Source organism: Microcaecilia unicolor, chromosome 1 (genome assembly GCF_901765095.1).
Source record: "Microcaecilia unicolor chromosome 1, aMicUni1.1, whole genome shotgun sequence".
NCBI lineage: Eukaryota > Metazoa > Chordata > Amphibia > Gymnophiona > Siphonopidae > Microcaecilia > Microcaecilia unicolor.
The window spans coordinates 295,091,437-295,119,093 of NC_044031.1; the positions used below are offsets into that span (position 1 = coordinate 295,091,437).

Here is a 27,657-nt window from a genome sequence, read left to right on the forward strand (position 1 = left end):
TTATATATATCTTTCACTATCAATTATAATGTTCTATCACGGTTTGTGTTGACATTGTAAGTAGTATACCATGCCATACTTTGTATTGTTTTTGAATATTCTTATTGTTGTAATTGCCTATTGCTTATGTTTGATCTATTCTTACTGCACACCGCCTTGAGTGAATTCCTTCAAAAAGGCGGTAAATAAATCCTAATAAATAAACAAATAAATAAAATATAAAGAGAGAGAGAGAGAGAGAGGTGTGTATGTGTGTGTAGTCATATTTAGGAGGGTGCCCATGCCCCAGCCCATGAATCTGTTCCCAAAGTTTGCTTTCCAATGAAGAACAGGAGTTCTTAAAACATTGAGTACACCAGTAGACAAGGAATTCCAAGGCTGGAAGGAAGGGGAGGTCATACATGCTCAGGAAACTTTAAAGGGGTAGGGTTAGTGGAGAGAAGCCAAGAGGAAGATGTGCCTTCCTGGATCTGCAGGCGGTATGTAATGGCTCCCAGAAGGTTCAAGGAGGTGGAGTTCCTACTGAGACCTGAAAGGCTGAAGGAACCTTCTCCTATGGAAGTGGAGGGGGCTGAGATACAAGGGGAGGATCAAATGTCAGAAGCAGAGTTTATGGATTCCGCCAATGCAACCAAATGGGTAGAACCCCAAAGTATGGAAATATGAGTAAGAAAAGGGGATTCCCAGATACCTGCTACAACTTACAACTTTCTGATTGACAGCTATGGGGCAGGGGATAGTGCCAGTTATGTAAGAAGACTATCCCAAGAGGAGGAGCTGTCAGGGGTTCCCCAGAACTCATAGAACTTGGAGAGCCCAAACCAGAGAAGAGACCAAAGAACGTTCTAGCTCTGATTTGCACCTGTTGTTGAGAGGAGGTAAATTTAAACATGTACTCCATCCACAAAAAATCCAACTCATGAGAACAGCTATACTGTATTAGACCAAAGGTCTTTGAGGGTCATGTGTACAATGTGTCACATATGAAGTATTATCCATCAGATATGTCCTGAAGGAAAAAAAACTTGGAGAACCATTGATATGGGTTAATTTCCAAAAGTCATTTACACAGATAAATGGGCTGTTTGATGACTGTCCATTCATTCTGTAGGCAAAATTATACATTGATGGTTATTTTAGTTTGTGTAGCAGTTTTGCTTTGTCTGCAGCTGCTCTTTGCCTCTTTACAAAAGCTGCTGCCCTAGGCAGATGCCTACACATGTCTATTAGGCTGGCCATGAAGATGAAAAACTATATAATGTCACTAGTTTGGTATCACCTAAAAGCCAGCTGTACTCTGCATTTTTTCTAGGGAAATTAGGGAAACCTCTGGCCTTAAAAGAAGAAATGTTTAAATGTTAATAATCTTTTATTCACAGCTTATACTAAAGCTATTTAAATTCAGTCAGTTAAAACCAGAAAATGCAGTTATTTTTAAATACACTGAATTCCATTTCTACATATATATTCAATCGTCAACCACATAGTGGTGCTATCTGATGTCGAAAGGCTTGAACAAAATTTTCACCTTGCATTGCTTATGTGTAGAAGTGCAGTATGTAACAAAAATAATTAAAACAATGGTATCTCCAATTCTGGTCGCCGCATCTCAAAAAAGATATAAAGGAATTAGAAAAAGTGCAGAGAAGGGCGACAAAAATGATAAAGGGAATGGAACGACTTCCCTATGAGGAAAGGCTGAGAAGGTTAGGGCTCTTCAGCTTGGAGAAAAGGCGGCTGAGGGGTGATATGATAGAAGTCTACAAGAGAATGAGCGGAGTAGAGCGGACAGATGTGAAGCGTTTCTTTACACTTTCAAACAACAAAACCAGGGGACACAAGATGAAGCTAGAATATGGTAGATTTAAAACAAATAGGAGAAAGGTTTTTCTTTACTCAGCGTGTAGGTTAGACTCTGGAAAGTCGTTGCCGGAGAATGTAGAGACAGCAGCTGGCCTTACGGAATTTAAAGGGGGTTTGCACAGATTCCTGAGAGGAAAAGTCCATTGAACATTATTATATTTTTTCGGGGGGGGGGGGGGGTGGGGTTGCCGGGTTCTTAAAGCCTGGATTGGCCGCTGTCAGAGACAGGATGCTGGGCTTGATGGACCTTTGGTCTTTTCCCAGTATGGTGGTGCTTATGTACTTATGCTTATGTACTTATATACACAAACTTTAGGCAAAAAATAGATGTATCTTCTCTATGATTAGCATATTTTAGCCAAAACGTAGTTTCTAAAAGTTATCTATTTTATTGTGAGCCATGTTTTCATATTTTAAAATCTGGACAAACTGTAATCAATATTAAATTACAAAAGAGATGCATAGCACTAAGCTCTAAGACAGCACTTCTCAACCCAGTCCTTGAGGCATACCTAGTCCCATCAGGTTTTCAGGATATCCACAATGAATGTGCATGAGATATCACGGAGGCAGTGCACGCAAATCTACGTCATGAATATTCACTGTGGATATCTTTTACTAAGCTGTGGGGAAAAAGGGCCCTGCAGTAGCGGTAGGAGTCATTTTTCCCGTGCACCAGGGCCCTTTTTATTACAGAGGGTAAAAATCCCCCCTCCCACAAAAAAATAATGGCCATGCGGTAAGATTGCTCTTACCATGTGGCTATGTTGGGGGGGGGGGGCACTTACGCCACCCACTGAGGTGGTAGTAAGGGTTCCCGTGATAACGTTGCAGTAAACCGGGGCAGCGTGTTGCAATGCCCATTTACCTCCGGGTTATCACGAGCTATAAATAAAATAAAAAGATTTCTGGCACGCCAGAAATGGTGCACACTCGAGGCACAACTACCATTGGCGGCTGCGTTGGGCTGGTGGTAGTTCTGGGTTAGCGTGTAGTAAGCCTGTATTGGGCTTACCAATGCTTTGTAAAAGGGCCCCTAAGGGACACAAATATTGTTTACAATTCCTTGGAAGATATTTCAAGATATGAAGTATGTGACAAAAGAACATGCTGCCACTCTTCTCCTTTCCCATAGGCAAGCAGCTTTTCTAAGCACTGATGAGGGCCGTTGCATTTTCAGAAGTACTACTTGTCAATGCAGTTCATTGAAATGAGTAAAACGTACCCTATGACACTCCAGATCGGGGAAGCAGGGTACAACCAAAGTTTTGGCCTTTGACACATTTTGAGGCCCCTTTACTAAAGCGTGTTAAACCATAGCATGTGGCAAAATGCTTACCACAAAAGATGTTAAAGCAGTTGGTGATAATTCTGCATTTTCCGTGCACGAAACATGAATTAATTTTTCAAAGTACATTTTGGAAGGGGGTGTGCCATGGGCAGAGAATGGGCGTGTCTGCATTAACCATCTAAAATGTTCCAAATAGCAAGTGCTAACTGGTTAAGGCAGAGTTAATGTAGGATCACTTAGTTCCTCCTAAACATCACACGCAGAAAGCTTGAGAGGGAATCCTTGGCACAGTTAGATCACGAAGGAGCAAAAGGGGTGCTTAGGGAGGACAAGGCCATAGAGGAGAAATTGAATGAATTCTTTGCTTCTGTCTGTATGGAAAAAGATGTAAGAGGTCTGCCTGTACCTGAATTGACCTTCAGGGGTGATGATGCAGAGGAACTGAAAGAAATCTCGGTGAACCTGGAAGATGTACTGAGCCAAATTGACAAATTAAAGAGTAGTAAATCACCTGGACTGGATGGCATACATCCAAGGGTACTCAAAGAACTCAAGCATGAAATTCCTGATCTGCTGTTAATAGTAAGTAACCTGTTGTTAAAATCATCCATAGTACCTGAAGATTGTAGGGGGGCCAATGTGATTTCGATTTTTAAAAGGGTTCTAGGGGGTGATCTGTGACATTATAGACTGGTAAGCCTGACATTGATGCCTGGCAAAATAGTGGAAACTATTATAAAGAATAAAATTACAGAACATGTAGACAAACATGGTTAATGGGGCAGAGACAGCATGGATTCAGCCATGGGAATCTTGCCTCAACCATTTGCTTCATTTCTTTGAAGGCGTAAATAAACGTGGATAAAGGTGAGCAGGTTGATGCAGTATATCTAGATTTTCAGAAAGCTTTTGATAAAGTTCCTCATGAGAGACTCCTGAGAAAATTAAAGAGTCATGGGATAGGATGCAAGGTTCTGGTGTGGATTAGAAATTGGTTATTGGACAGAAAACAGAGGGTAGGGTAGGAGGGTGAACAGTGGAGTGTCGCCGGGATTTGTACTGGGACCGGTACTATTTAACATATTTATAAATTATATGAAAAACTGAGTGAAGTGATCAAATTTGCAGATGATACAAAACTATTCAAGGTTGTTAAAACACATGTGAAACATTGCAGGAAGACTTTAGGAAATTGGAAGACTGGACATCCAAATGGCAGATGAAATTCAACATGGACAAATGCAAGGTGAAGTGCACTGGAAAGAATATCCGAATCATAGTTACCTTGTGCTAGGTCCACCTTGTGGGTCAAAGTAGAAATAGCTGACCATGAAATCGACAGGGCTATCGAAGGATCTATTTGCATTAGGGAGAGTCCTTTGAGCGTATCACAGACATGTTCTGAAGAAAAACTGTGACCTGTTTTCCAGGTTTGCATTGCCATTATATATAGATAAACGACACAAGAAATGGGAATAAGAATCCAAACAATATAACCATAAAAATACAATGAGGATTCTTTCAAAAATTCCTAACTAAGGAAGAAAAAAAATTAACAAGAACAGAAATTCAAAGAGAGGGAGGAAAAAGCCTCAAGACGTTCCTAATTAACAAATACAGGAGTGGGACTTCTTCATCATAGGCAAAATTCCTCACTGAAAAATCTTTTGAAGGAGTCATGTGCCCTTTAATTCTGGAGACAAAGGTTTTTAAAGATCCCAGCACTAATAAAAAATACACACTTTTTGTCAAGACACATGCAAATCTACTTATGTGATTTATTGCATCATTTGTCCTTGTGACAAGCTCTCTATGGGGCAAACAACTCGTCAGATATACGTACGTCTAATGGAACATAAGAGCATTATCAAGACTCATAAAAGCACCTCGCCATTAGCAACCCAATGCGACGAATACCACCATCATCTGAGACGCTATCAGGCTTATTTTCGGAAGAGAAGGACGCCCATCATTCGACACAAATCGGAAGATGGGTGTCCTTCTCACACGGTCACCCAAATCGGCGTAATCGAAAGCCGATTTTGGGCGTCCCCTAACTGCTTTCTGTCGCGGGGATGACCAAAGTTCCCGGAGGCATGTCGGAGGTGTAGCGAAGGTGGGTGTGCCTAACACATGGGTGTACTCGACCCATAATGGAAAAAAAGGGCGTCCCTGACAAGCATTTGGACGACTTTACATGGTAGTGTTTTTCTTACGGCCAAGGCACAAAAAGGTGCCCGAACTGACCAGATGACAACCGAAGGGAATCGGGGATGACCTCCCCTTACTCCAGTGGTCACTAACCCCCTCCCACCCTCAAAAAAGAACTTTAAAAATATTTTGTGCCAGCCTCTATGCCATACTCAGGTCCATCGCAGCAGTATGCAGGTCCCTGGAGCAGTTTTAGTGGGTGCAGTGTATTTCAGGCAGGCAGACCCAGGCCCACCCCCCACCTGTTACACTTGTGGTGGTAAATGTGAGCCCTCCAAAACCCACCAGAAATCCACTGTACCCACACATCTAGGTGCCCCCCTTAATCAGTAAGGGCTATGGTAGTGGTGTACAGTTGTGGGTAGTGGGTTTTGGGGGGCTCAGCACACAAGATAAGGGAGCTATGTACCTGGGAGCTTTTTCTGAAATCCACTGCAGTGCCTCCTAGGGTGCTCGGTTGGTGTCCTGGCATATCAGGGGGACCAGTGCACTACGGATGCTGGCTCCTCCCACGACCAAATGGTTGTATTTGGTCATTTCTGAGATGGGCATCCTTAGTTTTCATTATCGACAAAAATCAGAAATGACCAAGTCTAAGGACGACCATCTCTAGGGACAACCTAAATGTCAAGATTTTGGCGTCCCTGATCATATTATCGAAACAAAAGATGGACGCCCATCTTGTTTCGTTAATACGGGTTTCCCTGCCCCTTTGCCAGGATGTCCTGCGAGGATGTCCTCAGAAAAACTTGGGCGCCCCTTTCGATTATGCCCCTCCAGGTTGTCTAGTATTTCAACGGATCACACTATCCAGAAGGGGCGGACACAGACGGCACCTATTGCAGAAAGAACAACAATGGATATTTAGGTTGAATTCTCTAATTCTATCTGGTCTAAATTTTAAAATGGAGTGGTGTCATTTTTACTGATCCTTTTTGGACATTTTGATGTAAAATTAACCCTGTTTTTCAGTAGATTTTCTTCTGAATGGTTATAGCCTTTCAGGACGTCTGACGTCATTTTTTATAAAGCAGAAGCGCCATTTTTTACAGAAGAATCTTTGCCTGCACTATCCGCTTTGTGAACGGAGTTAAAGTAAGCAACAAAGTTAATCTCAATAGATCTTGGATTATGAAATGCTATACAAAAAAAAAATTTTCTCTCTTTTCTTTGCAGATTCTTTAGACAGGCAGACCCTGATGCAGCTAACAAAATGCTGGCCACTGTTGGTCACGGTCTGGTTACTATTACAGCTGGAAGAATGAGACAAGAGAAGCTAAGGGGTCCTTTTACTACTGTGCACTGAAAAATGGCTTGCAGTAGTGTAGATGCAGGTTTTGGGCGCGCGCCAATCCATTTTTTAGCGTGCCTGTAAAAAAAGGCCTTCTTTTGCCGAAAATGGACATGCAGCAAAATCAAAATTGCCGAGTGTGCATTTTGGCTCTGCGACCTTACCACCAGTCATCGGACTAGCAATAAATAATCTAGGCAGTAATGACCTACGCGCATTAAATTCCACTTGGCATGCGTCCATTACACGCTCCCGAAAATAAAAAATATTTTTCAGATGCGCGTGCCAAAAATTAAATTACCACAAGAACCATGTGGTAGTCAGGCAGTAACTCCATTTTGGCGCACGTTGGGCGCCCGTAGACACTTATGCGGCTTAGTAAAAGGGCCCCCAAGTATCTAGCACTATTTTTTGTTAAACATTTGTTTACTGAATCCTACAATTTACGAGAAGCTTTTTCAGGGAGGTTTTTTTTTGCCTATGATGAAGAAGTCCCACTCCAGTATTTGCTAATTAGGAGCTTCTTGATGCTTTTTCCTCCCGCTCTTTAAATTTTGTAAATTTTTGTTCTTGCTTACTTAGGAATATTTGAAAGAATCCTTTTTGTATTTTTATGGTTATATATTGTTTGGATTCTTGTCCCCATTTCTTGTGTAGTTCATGTCCTAATGCTGCCATTAGCGTGAGGCCATTTTTAAAAATTAAGACATAGTTGAAAAAGTTAATGAACAATATTCCAGAATTTCTCAAGTGGTTTGAAATTTGGACAAGGTGAAGTCTCAAGTTGAATTATGCCAGTCTGCAGCAGCTGCAGCTGCTAAAGATAATTTAATGATACATCTTCAGTTTGGAAGCTACTGAAAATGCTTCCAGATAATGTAATTTACACTTGTTGAACTTTCCACTTACACATTATTTTTCATCCCTTGAATTGTTTAAAGTGTATGTAAAAGATGTGTTACACATTTTTTTTTAATTTTCTGGAAGTAAAACGTTTTTTTAATATTTAGCATGGGTAATGCAGGAAAGAAATTTTGATAATTTAAACTCTCCAGATAGTCTTGATTTTAGGGGTCATAAGTATATAATTACATAAGTGTTGCTATACTGGGACAGACCAAGGGTCCATAAAGTCTAGTATCCTGTTTCCAACAGTGGCCAATCCAGGTCACAAGTACCTGGCAAGATCCCAAAACAGTACAATACATTTTATGCTGTTTATCCCAGAAATAAGCAGTGGATTTTCCCCAAGTCCATTTTAATAGTGACTTATGGACTTTTCTTTTAGGAAGCTATCCAAACCTTTTTAAACCCTGTTAAGCTAACTGCTTTTACCACATTCTCTAGGAACAAATTCCAGAGTTTAATTACACATTGAGTGAATAAATATTTTCTCCAATTTATTTTAAATTTACTACTTTGTAGCTTCATTGCATGCCCTCTAGTCCTAGTATTTTTGGAAAGAGTAAACAAGCAATTCACATCTACTCGTTCCACTCCACTCAGTATTTTATATCTATCATATCTCACCTCAGTTGTCTTTTCTCCATGCTGAAGAGCCGAAGCCGTTTCAGCCTTTTCCCATAGGGAAGTCATCCCATCCCCTTTATCATTTTCTTCATCCTTCTCTGTACCTTTTCTAATTCCACTATATCTTTTTTGAGATGCGGTGACCAGAACTGCACATAGTATTCAAGGTGCGGTCGCACCATGGAACGATAGAAAGGCATTATAACATCCTCGTTTTTATTTTTCATTCTTTTCCTAATAATATATACCATTCTATTTGCTTTCTTTGCTGACACAGCACACTGGGCAGAGGGTTTGTGAGCAGAGGATTTCAAAGTATCATCAACAATGACTCCTAGATCCTTTTCCTGGTCGGTGACTCTTAATGCGGAACCTTGCATCACATAGTTATAGTTCAGGTTCCTCTTTCCCACATGCACTTGCTCACGTTAAACATCATCTGCCAGTTGGATGCCCAGTCTCCCAGTCTTGTAAGGTCATCTTTTTTTACAATCCACTTGCGATTTAACAACTTTGAATAACTTTGTATCGTTGGCAAATTTAATTACCTCACTAGTTATTCCTATATCTAGGTCATTTATAAATATGTTAAAAAGCAGCGGTCCCAACACAGACCCCTACAGAACCCCCACTATCTACCCACGGTAAAATGTGGCCTGTGGTACTGTGAGTACGTCTTTTAGGCACACGCTGGGACATCTTTTACTGTGGTGAGAAATGAGCAATTTTTTAATGGGCCTGCATTAATATTAAAACTAGCTTGTGCCTATTTATGGCTTGAGCCCTTACTGCCACCCACTGACCTAGCAGCAAGGGCCCTTGAGCTACCCATGTGCTACCCATGCAGCACATGCCAATGTGGGCACGCTGATGGTTACTGCCAGGAATGCCCCTCGAAGTAGAACATTTTCTACCGTGGGATTCGGCGCACGCCAAAATCAGAATTACTGCCAGGTTCATGTGCTACCCCGGCGGTAGTGCTGATTGGGTGCACGGTACCCACGTGTTAGCCTTCCTGCACCCTTATAAAAGGGCGTCTAAGTACTCGGAATCTTCACAAAAGAGTATATCTAAGAGGGTTACTCTGTTGGTGGGCTTAGGTTCTGTTGAGAAGAAAATGTTCCTATTAAAAGCTTGTTTCCAGAAGATGATGATATCCTTCTGCGGGCAAAAAGTACTGATGATTCCTGATTTGGCCATACCAACCCAATTAAGACACAAAGCCTTTCTGCAGCTCAAGTCTCGAGTCTTGGCTGTGGGGTGTTTCCCTGTAAATGTCTCATCATTCATGAAAATCATTAATGTATATTTTTGGATCCTGCTTCTTTAGAAACTTTTTTGTCATCTAAAGTGGTTGATGGTTCTTTGAATGCTAAGTGATGTTAGTGGGGATTTTTTATCTTTTTTTTTGGGGGGGGGGAGGGGGTTAGATTTATTTCTCCACTGTTGCAGGAATTTAGTTTTTCCATTGAATTATGTACAGTGGCAATCTTAGCTGCTTTCTCCTTGATGTGGACTAAAAATTTGTGATGTTATTGTTTTGCCTGATTTTTCCTGTGTATTTCTAGCCTTGTAGTAGATTTAAATTGCAAATTAAAAAAAAAAAAAGAAAAAAAAAAAGAATGTGCTTCCATGCCAAACGTTTGGTACAGAATTAATGCCTATATCTAGGTGCCATTTATAGAATTTCCCCCAGAATGTCTGATTCAGTTTTTTCAAGACATATTTCTATAGTGCTAATCCCACCATTACTTAAATGAATTTAAAAATACGAAGTTCCTTCTAAGATGCAGTATACATATTGTGAATGCAATGGTTATATAAGCCAATTTGCTATTGCTCATCATAGTTATTTGCTGTGTACTTAAATGTATGTTTGCTACAATTCAGTACCCTGGCTCAGTCTTGCAGGATGGTGAAAGGATATTTTACACAGTACCTTCTTTAGAATAAGGATCCCTTCCTGTGTATTCTCATCGGTGGTGATGTCAAACAGGTTCCCCCCATCACCTGGAACAATGTTGTAATCAATCTCTGCATTCTTTCCAAAATCTGGATCCACGGCTCTGATCCTTCCAACAAAAAGTCCAACAGTGGAGGATTCTGGTACTTTCAAATGGAAGATACCTGTGGGGGGGGGGGGGGGGGGGGAGAATAAACAATATGGAATGCACCTTAACACATTTTCTTGATGCAACCAGTTAATGCATATTGATTTTGATATATTTAATTAATCAATGCTTGAACATTGACTCTGGGTAAGTCACTTAACCTTCCATTGCCCCAGGTATAAATAAGGACCTGTATATGTTATGTAAACCGCTATGAATATAGTTGCAAAAAACACAGAAAAGTAGTATATCAAGTCCCGTTTCCCTTTCCCTTCCCCTGCCTAAATCGAGGTAGCACCTTATGGAATTACACTGCTTATTTCCGATCTGACGAAGAAGGGCAACCTTCGAAAGCTAATCAAGAAATGTATTAAATTATGTCCAATTAAAAAAGGTATCTTATTTTCTTTTCCATGTTTTATTTTGTTTGATTTCCATTGATAACCTTAAGAGTGGACTAACACGGCTACCACACCTCTCTACTTTTTTCCCTCAGAAACTACTTTAATATGTCATGCTATTCTGATTCATACAAGAGTCTCAAGATGTTTACAAATACTACTACTTATCATTTCTATAGCACTACTAGATGTACGCAGTGCTGTACACTTAAGACTCTTGTATGAATCACAAGCGTGAACATGTTTAACTTATATACGCAATAGCACTCCTTTGAAAATGGCCCTGCAACACACAACTTTGTTTTAAAGTACTGTAGTTGCCCCGTTGCTTTTGAATAGATCAATGTTCCCTCTAAGCTGAGCATCAGTCTTTTAACCTCATTGCTGCCAGTGAGGGGAGGTGCTTCAATGCTGTGTTTTCAATCGCTACAGAGTCCTACAGAACTTGCTTGTCTCTTGCTATTGAAAATGTGATATCAAAATAGCACTCCCCCCCCCCCCCAGCAGGAATATAGGTAAAAAAAACTCCTAGACAGCTTTGAACAGGGGTTCTCAATCCAGTGCTTGGGACACATCAAGCCAGTCTGGTTGTCAGGATATCAACAATGAATATCCATGAGATAGATTTGTAATCCATGGAGACAACATATGCAAATTTATCTCATGCATATTCATTGTGGATATCCTGAACACCTGCCTGGCTGGGTGTGTCTCAAGTACTGGGTTGAGAACCCTTGCTTTACAGAAAAAGTTGGAATAGACTCCTCCTCAATATTAAGCAAGCACTAAAAACGTACCATTTTACCAAATCATTTCCCCTGGATTAAGTAACCTAAAATATGTAGGTTTCAGTCGCAACCCACCTCAACTCTTGAGTCCTGTCTCTTCTAAACCCCTCCTTCTGTATCATATGCTATTCATTAATGTTGCCTTGTCCCTTCCCCTATTTAAAATTATTTGTAACCTAGAACTCCTACTGCTTCTCCCCACTTTTTCTTCCCTTTCTCAAACACTTTATTTCATGTTTTTACTGTTCAACCTCATAGATACCTTTTTTGATGGGTGGTATTTCAATTAAAAGTGGCCTGTATTTTAGGGTTTTTATTCTAACTGCCAAGCTTTCTCTCACATTGTAATAGCCCCTAGAGTTGTATCGGGGTCCTAATGGTATTTGCAAAGGGCCAGATTGTATATATGACACCTAAAAAAATCTGTGTGGTAAAGATTTCTGCCTAAGTGTATTCTATAAGTGGCGCCTAGATCTAGGCACAGTATATAGAATACGTTTAGGTGGAAATCCTAGTGCTTAAAACAACACACATCCATTTAGGCCAATGAAAATGTGGCATAAATCCCCATGTGTAAATTTATGCACACTGTATCCTATTCTATAACTATGGGGTCCTTTTACAAAGGTGTGCTAAAAAATGGCTAGTGGTAGTGTAGGTACAGGTTTTGGGCACACATCGATCCATTTTTTAGCACGCCTGTAAAAAAGGCCTTTTTTTTTTTTTGCTGAAAATGGACATGCGGCAAAATGAAAATTGCCACTCATCCATTTTGGGTCTGAGACCTTACTGCCAGCCATTGACCTAGCGGTAAAGACTCACCCGGTAACCGGGCAGTAATTATCTACACACGGCAAATGCCACTTGGCGCATGTCTGTTACACATGCCAGAAAATAAAAAAATATTTTTCAGACGCATGTAGCAGATGCACACCAAAAATGAAATTACCACAAGGTCCATGTGGTAGTTGGGCAGTAACTCCATTTTGGCGCACATAGGCGCTTACGCAGTTTATTAAAAGGACCCCTATGTGTCTAAATTTTGGAATGCCCACGAAACACCCATTTCTCTGCCCATAACCACACCCTTTTGAACTGCGCACATTAGAATTTAGGCGCAGTTCATTCAAGAATACACTTAGTGAGTTGAGCACGTAAATTCTAATTATTGCCAATTAGTGCTCATTATTGCTTGTTAAGTGATGTTATCAACGCTGATTAGCTTGATAAGCCAATTAAGTTACGAGTATTGTTATAGAATACGACTAGATTTTGGCAAGGATCTCTAAGCGCGCTACATAGAAATCCAGGGGAAAGTCGATTGCATCAATAGCACTAGAGCACAGGATACAAGATGCATTGCTATTCTCTTTAAAAAAAAAAAACCACATTTTAGCAAGTAGAAGTTCAGCTTTGTAAGACAAGACCATCTTCACATAATGAATGGTGAGTGGTTTTAATGTGTGTGGTTCTAAGATAAAATCCAAGGAACTACACATTATTCAGCTGGGATTTTTTTTAAAACTAGATGACTTTTCTTGACTTAGCATCTCATCACTTATGCAATTCAGCAACCGTGAAGTTGTTCCATTCAGATTAATTCCAAGCCATGAAGCAAACTTCAGCTCTACCAAAGCAAGATATGTGATGATATACTCGGTAATTATATGGCCATCATCTGCCAGATCTATCTTGGGAGAACAGAAACATCTCAATTGGGCTATTTCAACAAGGAAACATTATAAATACAGAAGCTAATAAACAAACTGTGCTCTGTACAGATCGTACTGAGGAGAGGATAGAATACATTAAAGCAAGCTTTTAACAAGATTTTCCTGTCACGTTAACAAAAAGAAGGAGAATGAGAGAGAGAGAGAGAGTTATGTTCATTTTTCTTGTAACTACCTTTGCACATTCTGTATCTCCTTGTATATCTTGTTGGTAATTGGGAAATGGAATGGAAAGTACTTCAGTCCATTGTTGTCAGCAAGGCCACGTATTTGAAACAGCCAAACAATGAGACTGTCATTGTACTTCAAAGTTTGCATTTTCATCATGGCCTACAAATCATTTTTACTGTTCTGAATAGTATCACATGACCACAAGCACCAGATAAATTCTTCTAGTTGGGTTTTTCTCTTTTTCATATGATTAGTCCCTTTATCTAACTGCGGGTTCTGACTTTCTGGATATTCCTTCCAATTATACTAGCCTTGCTTGTCATGGTCTTTATCTCTCCTCTGCGTCCCTGGCCAGTCCTCTTCCCTCCCCATTTATTCCCTTTGCCTCTTTTTAAGCTCTTTTGTTAGAGGGGATGGAACTTGATATACCTCCTTTCTGTGGTTACAATCAAACAAGCTAACATATTATATACAGGTACTTATTTTGGAGGGTTAAGTGACTTGCCCAGAGTCACAAGGAGTTGCAGTGGGAATCAAACTCAGTTCCCCAGGATCAAAGTCCACTGCACTAACCACTAGGCTACTCCCCCACTCTTAAGTAGGGATGGATTCAGGACCTGAGAACTCTGCCCAGTGACTGCCTCTTCCTGCTTTCAAGTTTTTTTCTTCTCAGCTTTATTCCACATGCTTTGTCACTGGGCTATCCTTGTTCTGTTGATTGCTTATGTCAGTTCCCTGGCTGAAGACCTTTGTGATGGGGTACAAACACTCCATCATGCTGAGAAAAGTCATCAATCAAAGTTTAAGCGCCTATCAGTTTTACCTACGTATAGTTTGTTACACGGACATTGTAGGACATATATCACATGGTCTGATTTGCACCTAGTTAAATGCCTCAATTTGTAGACCTTGCCATCCACAGGATTACAGTAGCTGTCACATTCAATCATAGTATTACAAAAAATGCATGCTCCACAAACTTTGTGTGCTCCGCTCACCCGCAAGGATCTATGCACTATGTCGGCTGGACATAACATCTCTTTAAGATTGCGATCCTCGAAAAGGCTATTTGTAGATCAGAATCTTTAAATACATCATGGGCTTGAATAATGTCCCAATTTCTTCGGATCATGTCTGCCACCTCTTCCCCACCCTGCTGGTATCTGACCACAAATGTCTCTTTACATTCTCTATACATATGTAAAACTGATAGGAACCGACGATTAAGTGAACATAAGTCATGCATTGCATCATCAAAATTAGGAGCGCCTTTAGTAGCCCATTGTAGAGACTTTAACCACAGCTTTGATTCATTTAAATGTTGGCTGATTCATTGCATGAACAAACACATACGCGGTGGAGACCGCAGTAAGAGGTTATTACAAGTGGAATAGAGATGGATTTATCGATTAAACACTTTGGAGCTGCATGGTCTGAATTTGACCATGCACTAGGCTGCTTTTCTTTGAACTATTTTTTGAATGTTATAATGCCGTTATATCGCTCCATGGTGCAACCGCACCTGGAGTATTGTGTTCAGTTCTGGTCGCCTCATCTCAAAAAAGATATAAAGGAATTGGAGAAGGTGCAGAGAAGGGCGACGAAAATGATAAAAGGGATGGGACGACTACCTTATGAGGAGAGGATAAGACGGCTAGGACTCTTTAGCCTGGAGAAAAGGCGGCTGAGGGGTGATATGATAGAGGTCTACAAAATAATGAGCGGGGTAGAGCGGACAGATGTGAAGCGTTTGTTTACGCTTTCTAACAATAATAGAACTAGGGGACACAAGATGAAATTAGAATGTGGTAGGTTTAAAACAAATTGAAGAACGTTTTTCTTTACTCAGCGTGTGGTTAGACTCTGGAACTCATTGCCGGAGAAGGTAGTGACGGCAGCTGGCCTTGCTGAGTTTAAAGGGGGTCTGGACAGATTCCTGAAGGAAAAGTCCATTGATCATTATTAAATTTTGGGTTTTTGCCAGGTTCTTGGGGCCTGGATTGGCCGCTGTCGGAGACAGAGTGCTGGGCTTGATGGACCTTTGGTCTTTTCCCAGCGTGGCAGTGCTTATGTACTTATGATCTACTTCTTGAATGATCGAATTTTTAAAAGATTTTTTGAATCTTTTTTTTTTTAGTTGGACTCATCAATATGTTCAATGAGTTTGTGCAAAAACAATTTTTGAAACTGTAATTTCTGCAGAACTCTTGGTGTGAAAGTTTTAAATTAACTCATTATAAGATGACGGTGCTGCTTTAGATAGATGTTAGTACCAGCTGATTTAGGAGGCAGTTGTTAGATTGACAATTGGGCATCACTAATGACGTGTCAGCTACGGATTGGGTAAATGGATATTTAAAATCAACACTGCCCTATATCGCTGATGTCAGTGGGTGAATGAGTTCTCCAGCATGAAGGTAACAGAATGAGGCCATTGTGTCTATAGATGTAACTATACAATGCATAAAACATGATTTAGATGTATACTTTAATTTGCTTTTGATTACTCATGCACTGAACCTCTATATATAAAAATTCTTTTACTGCAGCATTAGCAACTAATAGATGTCTTGCGGTATGGTTCCCTGAAGAAGAATAGCGAAACGGGACCTTTGGAATCAGCACGCAAGCTGGAGCTCACAATAGAAAGATAAGTTTACTTGTTTAACTAATCTTTTGACTCCATAAAAGATTTTGATGCATGATCAGATTGGAAAGAATTAAAAAAATATATACATAATCTACGGGGGGTTTTCAGTCTATAATGACTTTTTTCTGCATGCAATCAATGATTGTGATTTGTTGCTGCAGCACTTGAGACTTTTCCCCCTATTCAATATAGACACTATGGAACTGCTAATTTGGTTTTTTAAGATACAGAATGGCATAAAAATCTCAAGGGGTCAGATGGTACATACTTTTATTTTGTTTCTTCTTTACTTTTGGTTTATAGAGTTGTCACCTTTAGTGTGCATGTACCCACTCCTAAATATTAAACAGACTTTTATTATAAGATGACTTTTTACTTTTTAAAATGTCCTGGATTAATCTTGTTGTGTATATGTTTTGATTATTTATATTATTATTTATAGGTGTGTCTGATCTTTTTCTTAAGTATTCAATGTGCCCCTAATGCAGGTAGATGTTTCTGACAAACCATGTTGGGTGGTTTTTTGAGACACCTATTGTTAGGACAGTGCATATCGCACCTTGTGTTGGAAGACTGCTATTAATAAACTGCAGTTGCCACTAGCTGGTTCACCTGGCTGCTTTTTCTTTGGATTATTGGACTTTTGCTGTGGCCCTTTTGCGCCTCTCTGGTTGAAGAATAAAGGCCCCAATCACAGCCCCTACCTCACCTCCTAAGGAACCCCCTCTTTCATTGAGGAGTCCTTTACTAAGCTGCAGTAAAAGGGGGCCTGCGCTGGCTTCAGCATGTGTTTCTGAAGCTTGAGGCCCCCTTTTACCGCAGCGGGTAAAAGGTAGTCCATTTTTGGGAAAAAGAAATGGCTGTGCAGGCAAGTGAACCACTTACCGCATGGCCATTTTGGTGGACAACCCTTACTTCACGCTAACTGAGCAGCGTACAGTGCTGCAAGATTACCGCCAGTTAAGCTCCGGTGCTACAAAAATAGGATATATTTTTGTAGCACCGTAAATGGCATATGCTAGGGTGGGAACTAATGCCGGGCTCTTGCAAAAACCCAGTAGTAGTTACTGGTGGGCTTACCACTGCTTAGTAAAAGGGCCCTGAGGGCCTCATGGCCCTGTACCTGATGATCCAAAATGGCATCCCTAGTGGTAATCTTGTGCTGTTACCACTAGTGGTCATGTTTCTGTATAAGGATTAATTTTACTGACCCTTAATAGCTTTTCTCCTTGGTCATTTATACTTAGGCATGGAAACCTAGATGATTGCTTCCTTACCTTTATCAAGAGTGCAGCCTGAATTACACTGAGGTACATGAGGTGATGGAGGCTGAAATGACCTGCCCAAGAACCCAAAGAGTATCAGTGAGAGAAATGGGATTTGTACCCTGGCACCCCTCTCTACATATGTCATTGTAATGGGTGCTGCTTTCCAAAAGAATGCAGACATCTCAAAAAGAAAGAAAACAATTTGCTTCTATTTTGCTACATAACAAAAATGTAAATACTGTAATAAGTGAACTACATTTCCCATGCCTAGTGACTATTTAATAATGCAATACTTCACACAGTACTGACACACATGGAAAAATAATCCCAGTACCTGAACTGAGAAGTCTGTGTTTCTTTTTAAAGGCACACTTAACCTAAGTCTTCTCAAAGGAGTATCTCCATATATTCTATAAATTCCGTTATGTTTCTTTATGAATTGGGAGTTGGCCTACAAGCTGCATAACCTAGGGTTCCTTGTTATGTTGTGTGATCCAGATTTTGATTTGGGAATGAACTTGTTTTCTTGATGGGTTCTCTTCTTCCCCTTTCCAATATCCCTGTGTAGTTTTCATGCATATGATAAGAGTGGCAGATGAAAGCTTAGAATGCTAACATTGCAATACAGTGGAGGAGTGGTTAGAGCACTGGTCTTGCAATCCAGAGGTGGCCAGTTCAAATCCCACTGCTGCTCCTTGTGATCTTGGGCAAGTCACTTAACCTTCCATTGCCTCAGGTACAAACTTAGATTGTGAGCCCTCCTGGGACAGAGAAATACCCAGTGTACCTGAATGTAACTCACCTTGAGTTACTACTGAAAAAGGTGTGAGCAAAAACTAAATAAATACAGTAATAGAATAGTGCAATTAAGTTAGATGCACCCTTCAGTAAAGAAGATGACATGATAAGCTTTCATTATTTACTTTTATGTAGAGCAGGGAAAGGAAACATTAGCCATTTTGCCACACAAAACCTCATTTTGAACTCCACTGTGTTCAAAACTCGACTTATGAGCAACTGTGAAAAATAAAATCAAATGCAAGATTATTCTCTGAATGCATCTAAATTCAGATATGCTAAATACAATCATTGTGTTACTGGATATAAAAACATATTACAGACAACAAAATTATCAAATTCATCAAGAAGTGTATATTTTAATTACAATGACGTTAATGTATATATGGGGTCATTTAATAACAACACGTGCTAAGGTTGTGACAATTAATGGATGTTAACAGTGTTAGCACTTACTGTCACTAAATGACTCTGACATTGCCCTGTATGATGAACATTATAAGAAAATAAATCAGTATGGGATTTGGGAAGAATCTACGCTACAAGCATGACTATCACAGATACACAGGAACATGGGCTGCTATTCAGTGGAGCATGCCTGAATAGTAACATAGTAGATGATGGCAGAAAAAGACCTGCACGGTCCACCCAGTCTGCCCAACAAGATAAACTCACATGTGCCATTTTTTGTCTATACCTTACCTTGATTTGTACCTGTCTTTTTCAGGGCACAGACCGTATAAGTCTGCCCAGCACTATCCCCGCCTCCCAACCACCAGCCCTGCCTCCCACCACCGGCTCTGACACAGACTGTATAAGTCTGCCCAGCACTATCCCCACCTCCCAACCACCAGCCCTGCCTCCCACCACTTATCCAATTAACTTTAGAAACATAGAAACATAACGGCAGATAAAGGCTAAATAGCCCATCCAGTCTTCCCATCCTCCATAACCACTAAATCTTCCTTTTCCTAAGGGATCCCACGTGCCTGCCCCAAGCTTTCTTATGTTCTGACACATGTCCTCGTCTCCACGACCTCCATCTGGAGGCCATTCTATGATTCCACCACCCTTTCCGTGAAAGAATATTTTCTTAGATTCCTCCTAAGCCTATTTCCTCTTAACGTCATTGTATGACCCCTCCTTCCAGAGTTTTCATTCATTTGAAAAAGGCTCACTTCTTGTACATTTTTAAACATCTCTATCATATCTCCTCTCTCCCTCCTCTCTCTTCATAAGCCTGTCTGTATATGTTTTATGTTCAAGACAACCAGGGAACTTTAAAAGTTGAAAGATCAGAATACATTCTGCTAAAGTTAACCAGAGATCTTTCTTTCTTAACTTTAAGACAGGTAATTACATGACCAGGCTTAGCCATTTATTGTTAGCCAAATAGTATGACTGGTAGTACGATTTATAGTAGTAGTGACTCTGGGCAAGCACTTAACCCTCCATTGCCCCAGGTACAAATAAGTACCTGTATACAATATGTAAGCCGCATTGAACCTGCTATGAGTGGGAAAGCGCGGGGTACAAATGTAACAAAAAAAATTGTAATTATGCCTTCTGGCATGCCTCTTGGTCCTCTGTCTTTTAACTGGTTAACTTGTGGGCAGAAACCAAATTGCCTAGACAAAAGTTAACCAGTCTGTGGACCCAATATTTGACAAGGTAGTGTTTGTCCTGTTAATTTCTGAATACTGTAAATTATTTGAATATCAGTCCCAAGAAATAAGAATATGCCTGCACAGAAGGACCGTGAGCCTCATGCAGCTCATCCCATGCTTTCTGACACTGTTTTTGTCTCTACCACCTCTACTGGAAGATTCTTTCATGGCTCCACCACCCTGTCTGTGAAAACACATTCCTTAGATTACCCTTGAATTATCCTCTGTTCACCCTCTTCCTGTAAATTCTTGTTCTATTTTCTATTATTTTCTATTTGAAGAGGACTGCACTCTACATTCATTCCTCAGAATTATTTGAACACATCTGCCATATTTCTCCTGCTCTCCTTTCTTCAAGATTATACATGTTTAGATTTTTAAGTCTGTCTCCATCTGTTTAATATTAAATACTGTTTATAATTTTGATAACTGCCCTCTGCCAACTATGTCTAGTTTATATAATTTTAACATTTTGCATTCCAAAATTGAACCCAGCAATTTTATTTCTTTTTGTACAGAGCACGATCACCTTTTGGCTATTTCACTATCTATGCATTCAGGCATTCTCTTAGCTTTTGCTGGTCCCCTATCAACTTGTTTGGCTATCTTATAGCAACCCTTTCTTTGAGGACACCATAATCCCTTGGATTCTATATAGCTCGACTAGAGATCAGCGCAAACATTCAGGCGTATTCTATAACAACGTGCATAACTTAATTGGCTCAACAAGCTAATCAGCGTGGAGAATGGCATTAAAAATAATGAGAACTAATTGGCAATAATTAGAATTTATGTGCACAACTCACTAAATGTATTCTGTAATTAACTGCATTTAAATTCTAACATGTGCAGTTCAAAATGGGCATGGCTTTAGGCAAGGAAATGGACATTTTGTGGGCATTACAAAATTTACGCACATAGTTACAGAATATGGTCCAGTGTGGGTAAATCTACGCGCATTGATTTATGCCACATTTTCATTGGTGTAAATGGAGGCGCATAGTTTTAGACACAGGGACATCAAGTAAGTGTATTCTATATACTATGCCTAGATCTACGTGCCACTTATAAAATACACTTAGGCAGAAATATTTACCATGTGGATTTTTTAGGAGCCTTATATTGAATCTGGCCCAGTGTGTGCAAGGGGTATGCACAAAAGCATTTATTTTCCTCGATCCTCTCTCAATTGTGCTTAGGATCATGCAGTCTCACCTCCGGGGCAGTCTTCAGCCAGGAAGAAGGTAGGGAAGGAATTTCACTTTCAAGGTCCAAGAAAGTCACAGACTCATCAAGAATGTAATTTTTTTTCAGGTGCTTCAACTAACTTTACTCTAAATTGGTGCAAACCTAGACAACTGATTTGAGATAGGTCCCCTCCCCCATCCTGCATAATTGTGCAGTATTGATTAAATACCATCTGTTTCTATTACTAAAATAGTCCTCTTCTTCATATTTGTACACGATATCTTTTGTTCCTCACAATTCTTTAATATTTAGGACTATTTGTGGCAATTTGCCTGTAAGTGCGTGCTAATCGTGCATTACTTAGGGGCTCTTATACTAAGCCACATACTCATCTACATGCACCCAACGCACATCAAAATGAATTACCGCTCGGCTACCGTATGGCTCTTGCAGTAATTTCAATTTTGGCGCGAGTCCAAAAATAATTTTTATTTTCAGAAGTGCGTATCGGACACGCACCAAGTGGCATTTGATGCACGTAGGTCATTACCACATGGTTACCGCGTAAGACTTTACTGCTAGGTCAATGACTGGCGGTAAGGTCTCGGACCCAAAATGGACATCCACCAATTTTGATTTTGCAGCACGTCCATTTTAGGCAAAAATTTCAAAAAGGCCTTTTTACAGGCGTGCGGAAAAATGCGCGCACCCAAAACCTGCACCTACACTAACGCAGGCCATTTTTCAGTGCACCTTAGTAAAAGGACCCCTTATTTTTTTTTGTTTTTCAGGAGTTGGTGTGCTATGGAAGCGTTATACAACTAGTGTGTTTTGGTTAGTGTGCACTAACTGGATAACACAAACTTAAAAAAGCACACAGCACCTCCTAAATAGGAGGTGGTACCTGCTCCTGCAATAATGTGCTAATGGAAAAATGTATACGGGACCTGGAGAAAAAACATTAAAACCCCTTAAGATACTGACACCTTAAATATAGGCTTAGCACATAGAAACATCCTGTGTTGAAACATGCTAACCCCATGCTGTAGAGCGTTTTGTAAACAGGGCCCCTTAGTTGCTTGAACGGGACTATTCTTACAAAAGATTCTCCTCCAAACTGGGATCTTCCTCATCAAACACAAATCTCTCACTAGAAACTTTCCTCAAATAGTACTTCTTCCCCCTTTTTTAGCTCTGGGTGGGGCTCTTACATCCCCTTCACACCTCTGCTTAAAGATCAAGCAAATCGGACTGGGTAATGGTCTAAATATCACCGCTCACCAGATAACTAGCTGCTCCAATCACGGACTGCACTAAAACGATCCACATACGTAGTGTTTAGGCCGTCTGTAAGGATATTCAGTGGCACTACCTGTATACTGTAGCTGAATTTCGAGGGGTAGCGGTGGCTAAGCAATTTATCTGGATAATGGAGGGAAACTGAAAAGCAACATCAGGAAATAATTCTTCATGGAAAGTGTGGTGGATGCCTAGAATGAACTTCTGCATTCAAAAACATGGAGGATTCCTACACCACAAGAGGGTGTAATAAAAAAGTATAGAATATTTTCATTCCAAATAAAACTTAAATGGCTTTCACATTTTTAGGCATGGGAGTGGGGGAAGAGAACAGTAGTTCCAATCCAAAAGCAAATGGGTGGAGAACCTGCATGGAGTGCTTAGAATTCCTTTCCTACATTTTCCAGCTGATCTCAATTCAAGCTACTTTCTGGAGGTTTTTCCTCACATCTGTTAACAGTGGTTAGTCTCAAATCTAAACCATCTGCCCATGTAGTATTTGTTACTGATTGTGCTCCTTAACGTTGATATCTATAGCTGCATGCAAGATAAGATCACTTTCCATGTGAATGTGTTGAGAATTTTGTTTCATTTTAATCCCACTTTTGTTGGGCCAGAAACACAGCTCTGTACAAGATTTGCTTTTCCCTTTCCTGAAGCTGTAGACTACTAAATCTTCATGTAAAATATGTGCTGTTTTAAAACTCTGGAAGCAGACTGACTTGCATGCTTTTTCCCTTTTTTTGTGCACAGGCATAATTCTTCACTTTGAAGATTTATTGCCAAGAATCGTGTCGCAGACGCAGAAAAGTAGGAACCGCTTAAAAAAAAAAAAAAGACACCCTTGTACACTGCCGCACAAACAGAATTCTAAATTAAAGTGTACTTGTCTGATGGTTACATAGCATAAAACATACTCTTGGGAAATCTTGGTGGATTGTCATTGACATCAGTCAGTGTGATGTTGACAGTTGTAGTTCCAGCTAATCCTCCCAGCTGTCCTCCCATGTCCTTGGCCTGGATAAGTACTTGATATTGTTCCTTGACTTCTCTGTCCATGTTTGGTAAAGCTGTCCTGATCACACCTTGGATAAAAGACAAGAAATATATGTACATAGCTATGAATTAAGACCCCTGAGAAATAATACATTCCTAGTACATATAAGGTCAGATTCTATAAATGGTGTCTTAAAAAATGGGTGTTGAAAAAAATGCTTAAGTGGTTTCTATACATCGCACTTACAGTTCGGTGTGGTTTATAGAATAATGCTTAAGTGGACAGGTCACAAGTAAATTTAGGTGCAACCATATGCACCAACAAAAACGTGGTGTAAATGTTTGTGCCTAAATTTACAAGTGAAGCACCATTATTGTATAATTAAGTGTGTAACTCAAAATAATGCCCCTGATCTGCTCTGAAATGCTTATGACCCTCCTATTTCCACATCTCCCCTTTCAAGCCTGCATACATTTTAGGTGCGGATCCAGTGCCTAACTTTATGCATATAGTGGGTCTTTTACAAAGGTGTGCTAGCGTTTTTAACGCATACTAAAAATTAGTGCACCATCTTTGTAGACATCCATAATATTCCTATGAGCATCTAAATGCTAATGCACCTTTGTAAAAGGGTCCCATGAGCTCCAATTAAATCTAATTAGTGCTAATTGTTAAAAAAACAATTATTGGCACTAATTGGCTCATAATTCTATTAAATTGCGAGCACAAATTGGGGCAGTACCTACATTTGCACATGCAATTTTTGGTGACCTTTATAGAATCAGAGGGATACTGTACTTGCTGTTTGAACAAAACAAATGAAGGACGAATATTTAATTACATCCTCAATTTTATTTCTTTAACATTAGTCCAAATTACAGTACAGTAAAATTGCAACATAGTATCAATGAGCCTAGAACTGTTCAGAAATAACTGAGCAAAGACAAGACATTTCTACACAAGAGCTAGATTTAAGGACCAAACAAAAATCAGGTAAAACTAACACAGTTTTTAAACTGAGTGTTTTCCTTCCAAGACTTTCTGTTGCTTCTGGATGGAAAACAAAAATCCCATAAATTATGCAGGAAACATGTTTTAAATTCAAAATTAGGAAGTCAACCACGAAAAGTAGAGGAACAACAGCCCCTACGAACGTAGCAGAAACAGGCTAATGGAGTAGAGAAAAGGGGATGGCACGTCCAATAATGAGAGGGAGTCCAAAGATCTTCAAAAACACAGGGGTCGTTTTACAAGGCACTGCTAAACCCAACACAGGCTTACCGCATGCTACCCCAGAACTACCGCCGACCCAACGTGGTGCTAACCCAGCGGTAATTGGGCATCGATGCGCTCTGCCCAGTTACCACCGGGTTACCACTAGAGCCCTTACCGCCATCTCAATGGGTGGCGGGAAGTGCTCCCTGCCGCATAGCCACGCGGTAAGAGTTATCTTACAGCACAACATTTTTACCACTGCGGTAAAAAGGGCCCTGGCACACAGAAATATGGCCCCTGCCACTAGCGCAGGGCCCTTTTTCCCACAGCTTAGTTAAAGGACCCCACAGCATTTCAAGGAAGACCCAAAAATGTCAGGACTAGCCCTTAAATATTTTCAGGCAAATATTCAGTGGTAAATATCTTTAAATAAGGACCCAAAAGTTGTTACTCCCAATAATATAAGGCCTCTTTTATCAAGCCAAGCTAGCGGCTCCCGCAAAGCAATGCCAATGGAACCCTCAAAATGAATGGGCTTTGTTGGCATTACCGCACCAGGAGCCGCTAGCACGGAATGTTAAAAAAGCCCATAATATCTTCCGAAAGCACAATCCATTGCCTTATTGTATGATTTTTTTTTTCTATTTGCCACATGAAGACAAAAACTTTTTTTTTCAACCTATACTAGATCATCAGAAACATCCCCTGCTGTAAAGAAATTCCCTGCCAATATAAACATTTTTTCTCAGAATACGATATGGTGAGGTGGATATGCAAAATAAGTAAATCAACATCGGACCACTATACTTATAGATTCCTTTTGGTGGCTTTTTAAGGGAGGTTACTTATTTATGTGGGTTTTGGTGTGTTGTCCAATTTGGTTTCAATTTTGCATTTGCTATGTTGCTTTGCTTGTACATGGTTTTGGTTGCCCTTTTGAGTTTGCAAAGGCAAGTGACTATCACATAATCACAGTAACCATTTTAATTAAAAATTAAGGTGCACCGCATAAGATAATATGATGCTCTGCAAAAAAAAATCACTAGTAATTATTTAGATATATTTTTCATCTGACAGGGGCATTAAAACCTCCTTTCCTCTGCTGGTCACACCTCTCTCTATACAGCCTAGCAACCTTCTCGCTACGGCCACCGCCTTGTCGCACTGTTTCATCGCCTTCAGGTCCTCAGATACTATCACCCCAAGATCCCTCTCCCCGTCCGTGTCTATCAGGCTCTCCCCACCTAACACATACGCCTCCCTTGGATTTCTACTCCCTAAGTGCATCACTTTGCATTTCTTCGCATTGAATTTTAATTGCCAAATGTTAGACCATTCTTCCAGTTTCTTCAGATCTTTTTTCATGTTTTCCACTCCCTCCGGGGTGTCCACTCTGTTGCAAATCTTGGTGTCATCCGCAAAAAGGCAAACTTTACCTTGTAACCCTTCAGCAATGTCACTCACAAATATATTGAACAGAATGGGCCCCAGCACCGATCCCTGAGGCACTCCACTACTCACCTTTCCCTCCTCCGAGCGAACTCCATTTACCACCACCCTCTGGCGTCTGCCCGTCAACCAGTTCCTAATCCAGTTCACCACTTTGGGTCCTATCTTCAGCCCTTCTAGTTTATTCAAGAGCCTCCTGTGGGGAACCGTGTCAAAAGCCTTGCTGAAATCTAAGTAGATGACGTCCATAGCACGTCCTTGATTTAATTCTCCTTTGACTGGGTGACAGGAGAATTAAATCAAGGACGTGCTATGGTTTAGAAGAAGTGGCATGTAACATTACTATATGATATAGGATAGATCTAGACAAATTAGTCTTCACCAGATCCAAATCATTTGAATGCGAAGGGCACATGATCTGATCTGCAGATGCATGTTTCACAGCAGACCTATCAACTCAGACTTTCTCTTTTCTTTAAGTAGCAACAGCAACAGAGAATAACTAGTGTGATCTCTCTTTACAGAACTTGTAGCTGGCAAGTGAGTTGACAGGTTGTGGTAAAATTAGAATATATAAGATGCAACAAGGCAAGGAAAAAGCTGCCTGACCAGAAAGAAGGAGGGAGTGAATTCACCTGCAACTCACCAAACCTTGCCTGAGAACAGATAATCCACATTCAGAGAACAAAACAGAGCTCCCCTGAGCCCCAGACCTTACCAAGAGGCAGACAATGGCAGCACGTTTGTAGGAGGTAGAGCAGAGCTCATCGTGACACTGCAAATAAACCCAACAAAGTGGTAGATAATGCAATTTCAAAGTAAACAGCAAGGTTCACCTGAGACCCAACAAATAGATCCTGCCACAGAGCAATAACCTACAAATTGCAGCAGACAGAACAAAAAAGGTGATGTATTAGAGCTCATGTACTCAAGTGGCAGATATCAAGATGAGAAATGCTTATTCCCAGGAAAGAGTGGCTGAAATTGAAAAACACAAACAAGTTGTGTAAACTATTGATTCAGCAACCCTAGATACACCTTCATTCACACAAGAGAAAATGAATTAAACTTTTGACCTGGAATGGTCACTTTTGGAAACAGGATATTGGGCTTGATGGATCTCCGGTCTGTTCCAGTGCGGTAACGCTTACGTACTTAACTAGAAATAAACGCCTCATGGGAACACAAGGCTCTGTACCTCTCCCAATAACTGATTCCAGTTTGCAAAGGTAATCCTCTTCAGTCTGTTATCAAGAAGAGACAAGAAGAACTGCATTGATCCACACATTCACTTTTCAACTGTGTGCATGCTCTCAGATATCCAAGAAATATATTGCCAGTACCAGGACATCAAAGGCAAAAACAACCTTCATGACAATGTGCACCTCAATATAAGCAGTTAGAATATTTGTCACATCCATCAAGGATACAACTAAAGGCTATAGTACTTGCCAAACAAACAGGAAAAGTTACCACCCATGCAGGAACAGATAAGAAACATGAACAGCAGCAGAGCTTCACTTAACCATGACAGAGCCCCCTATATCGCAACAATAAGAAAATGCATACTTGATATCCAGAAAAGTCCTATTCTAAGAAGACACGAACCACAACCAGATATGTCCCATATACAGTAGAGGTTGCAAGGAGAGCAGAATCATATAACGTTGGCAATTGCATTCCCAATTCTGAAGCTACACTTCAATAAACACAACAACTAGGCATGTGGCAATAACCGG

The 27,657-nt window shown here is 40.3% G+C and overlaps 1 protein-coding gene across 1 annotated transcript in view; it reads right to left on the reverse strand.

Moving 5' to 3' along the window:
• Positions 1-27,657, reverse strand: part of LOC115472878 (cadherin-12-like) — a 491,174-nt gene that overhangs the window by 174,870 nt on the left and 288,647 nt on the right. Inside the window, 2 exon segments of the mRNA XM_030207367.1 lie at positions 10,126-10,313; positions 23,175-23,342. Of these exon segments, the coding sequence (XP_030063227.1) occupies positions 10,126-10,313; positions 23,175-23,342 (356 nt within the window).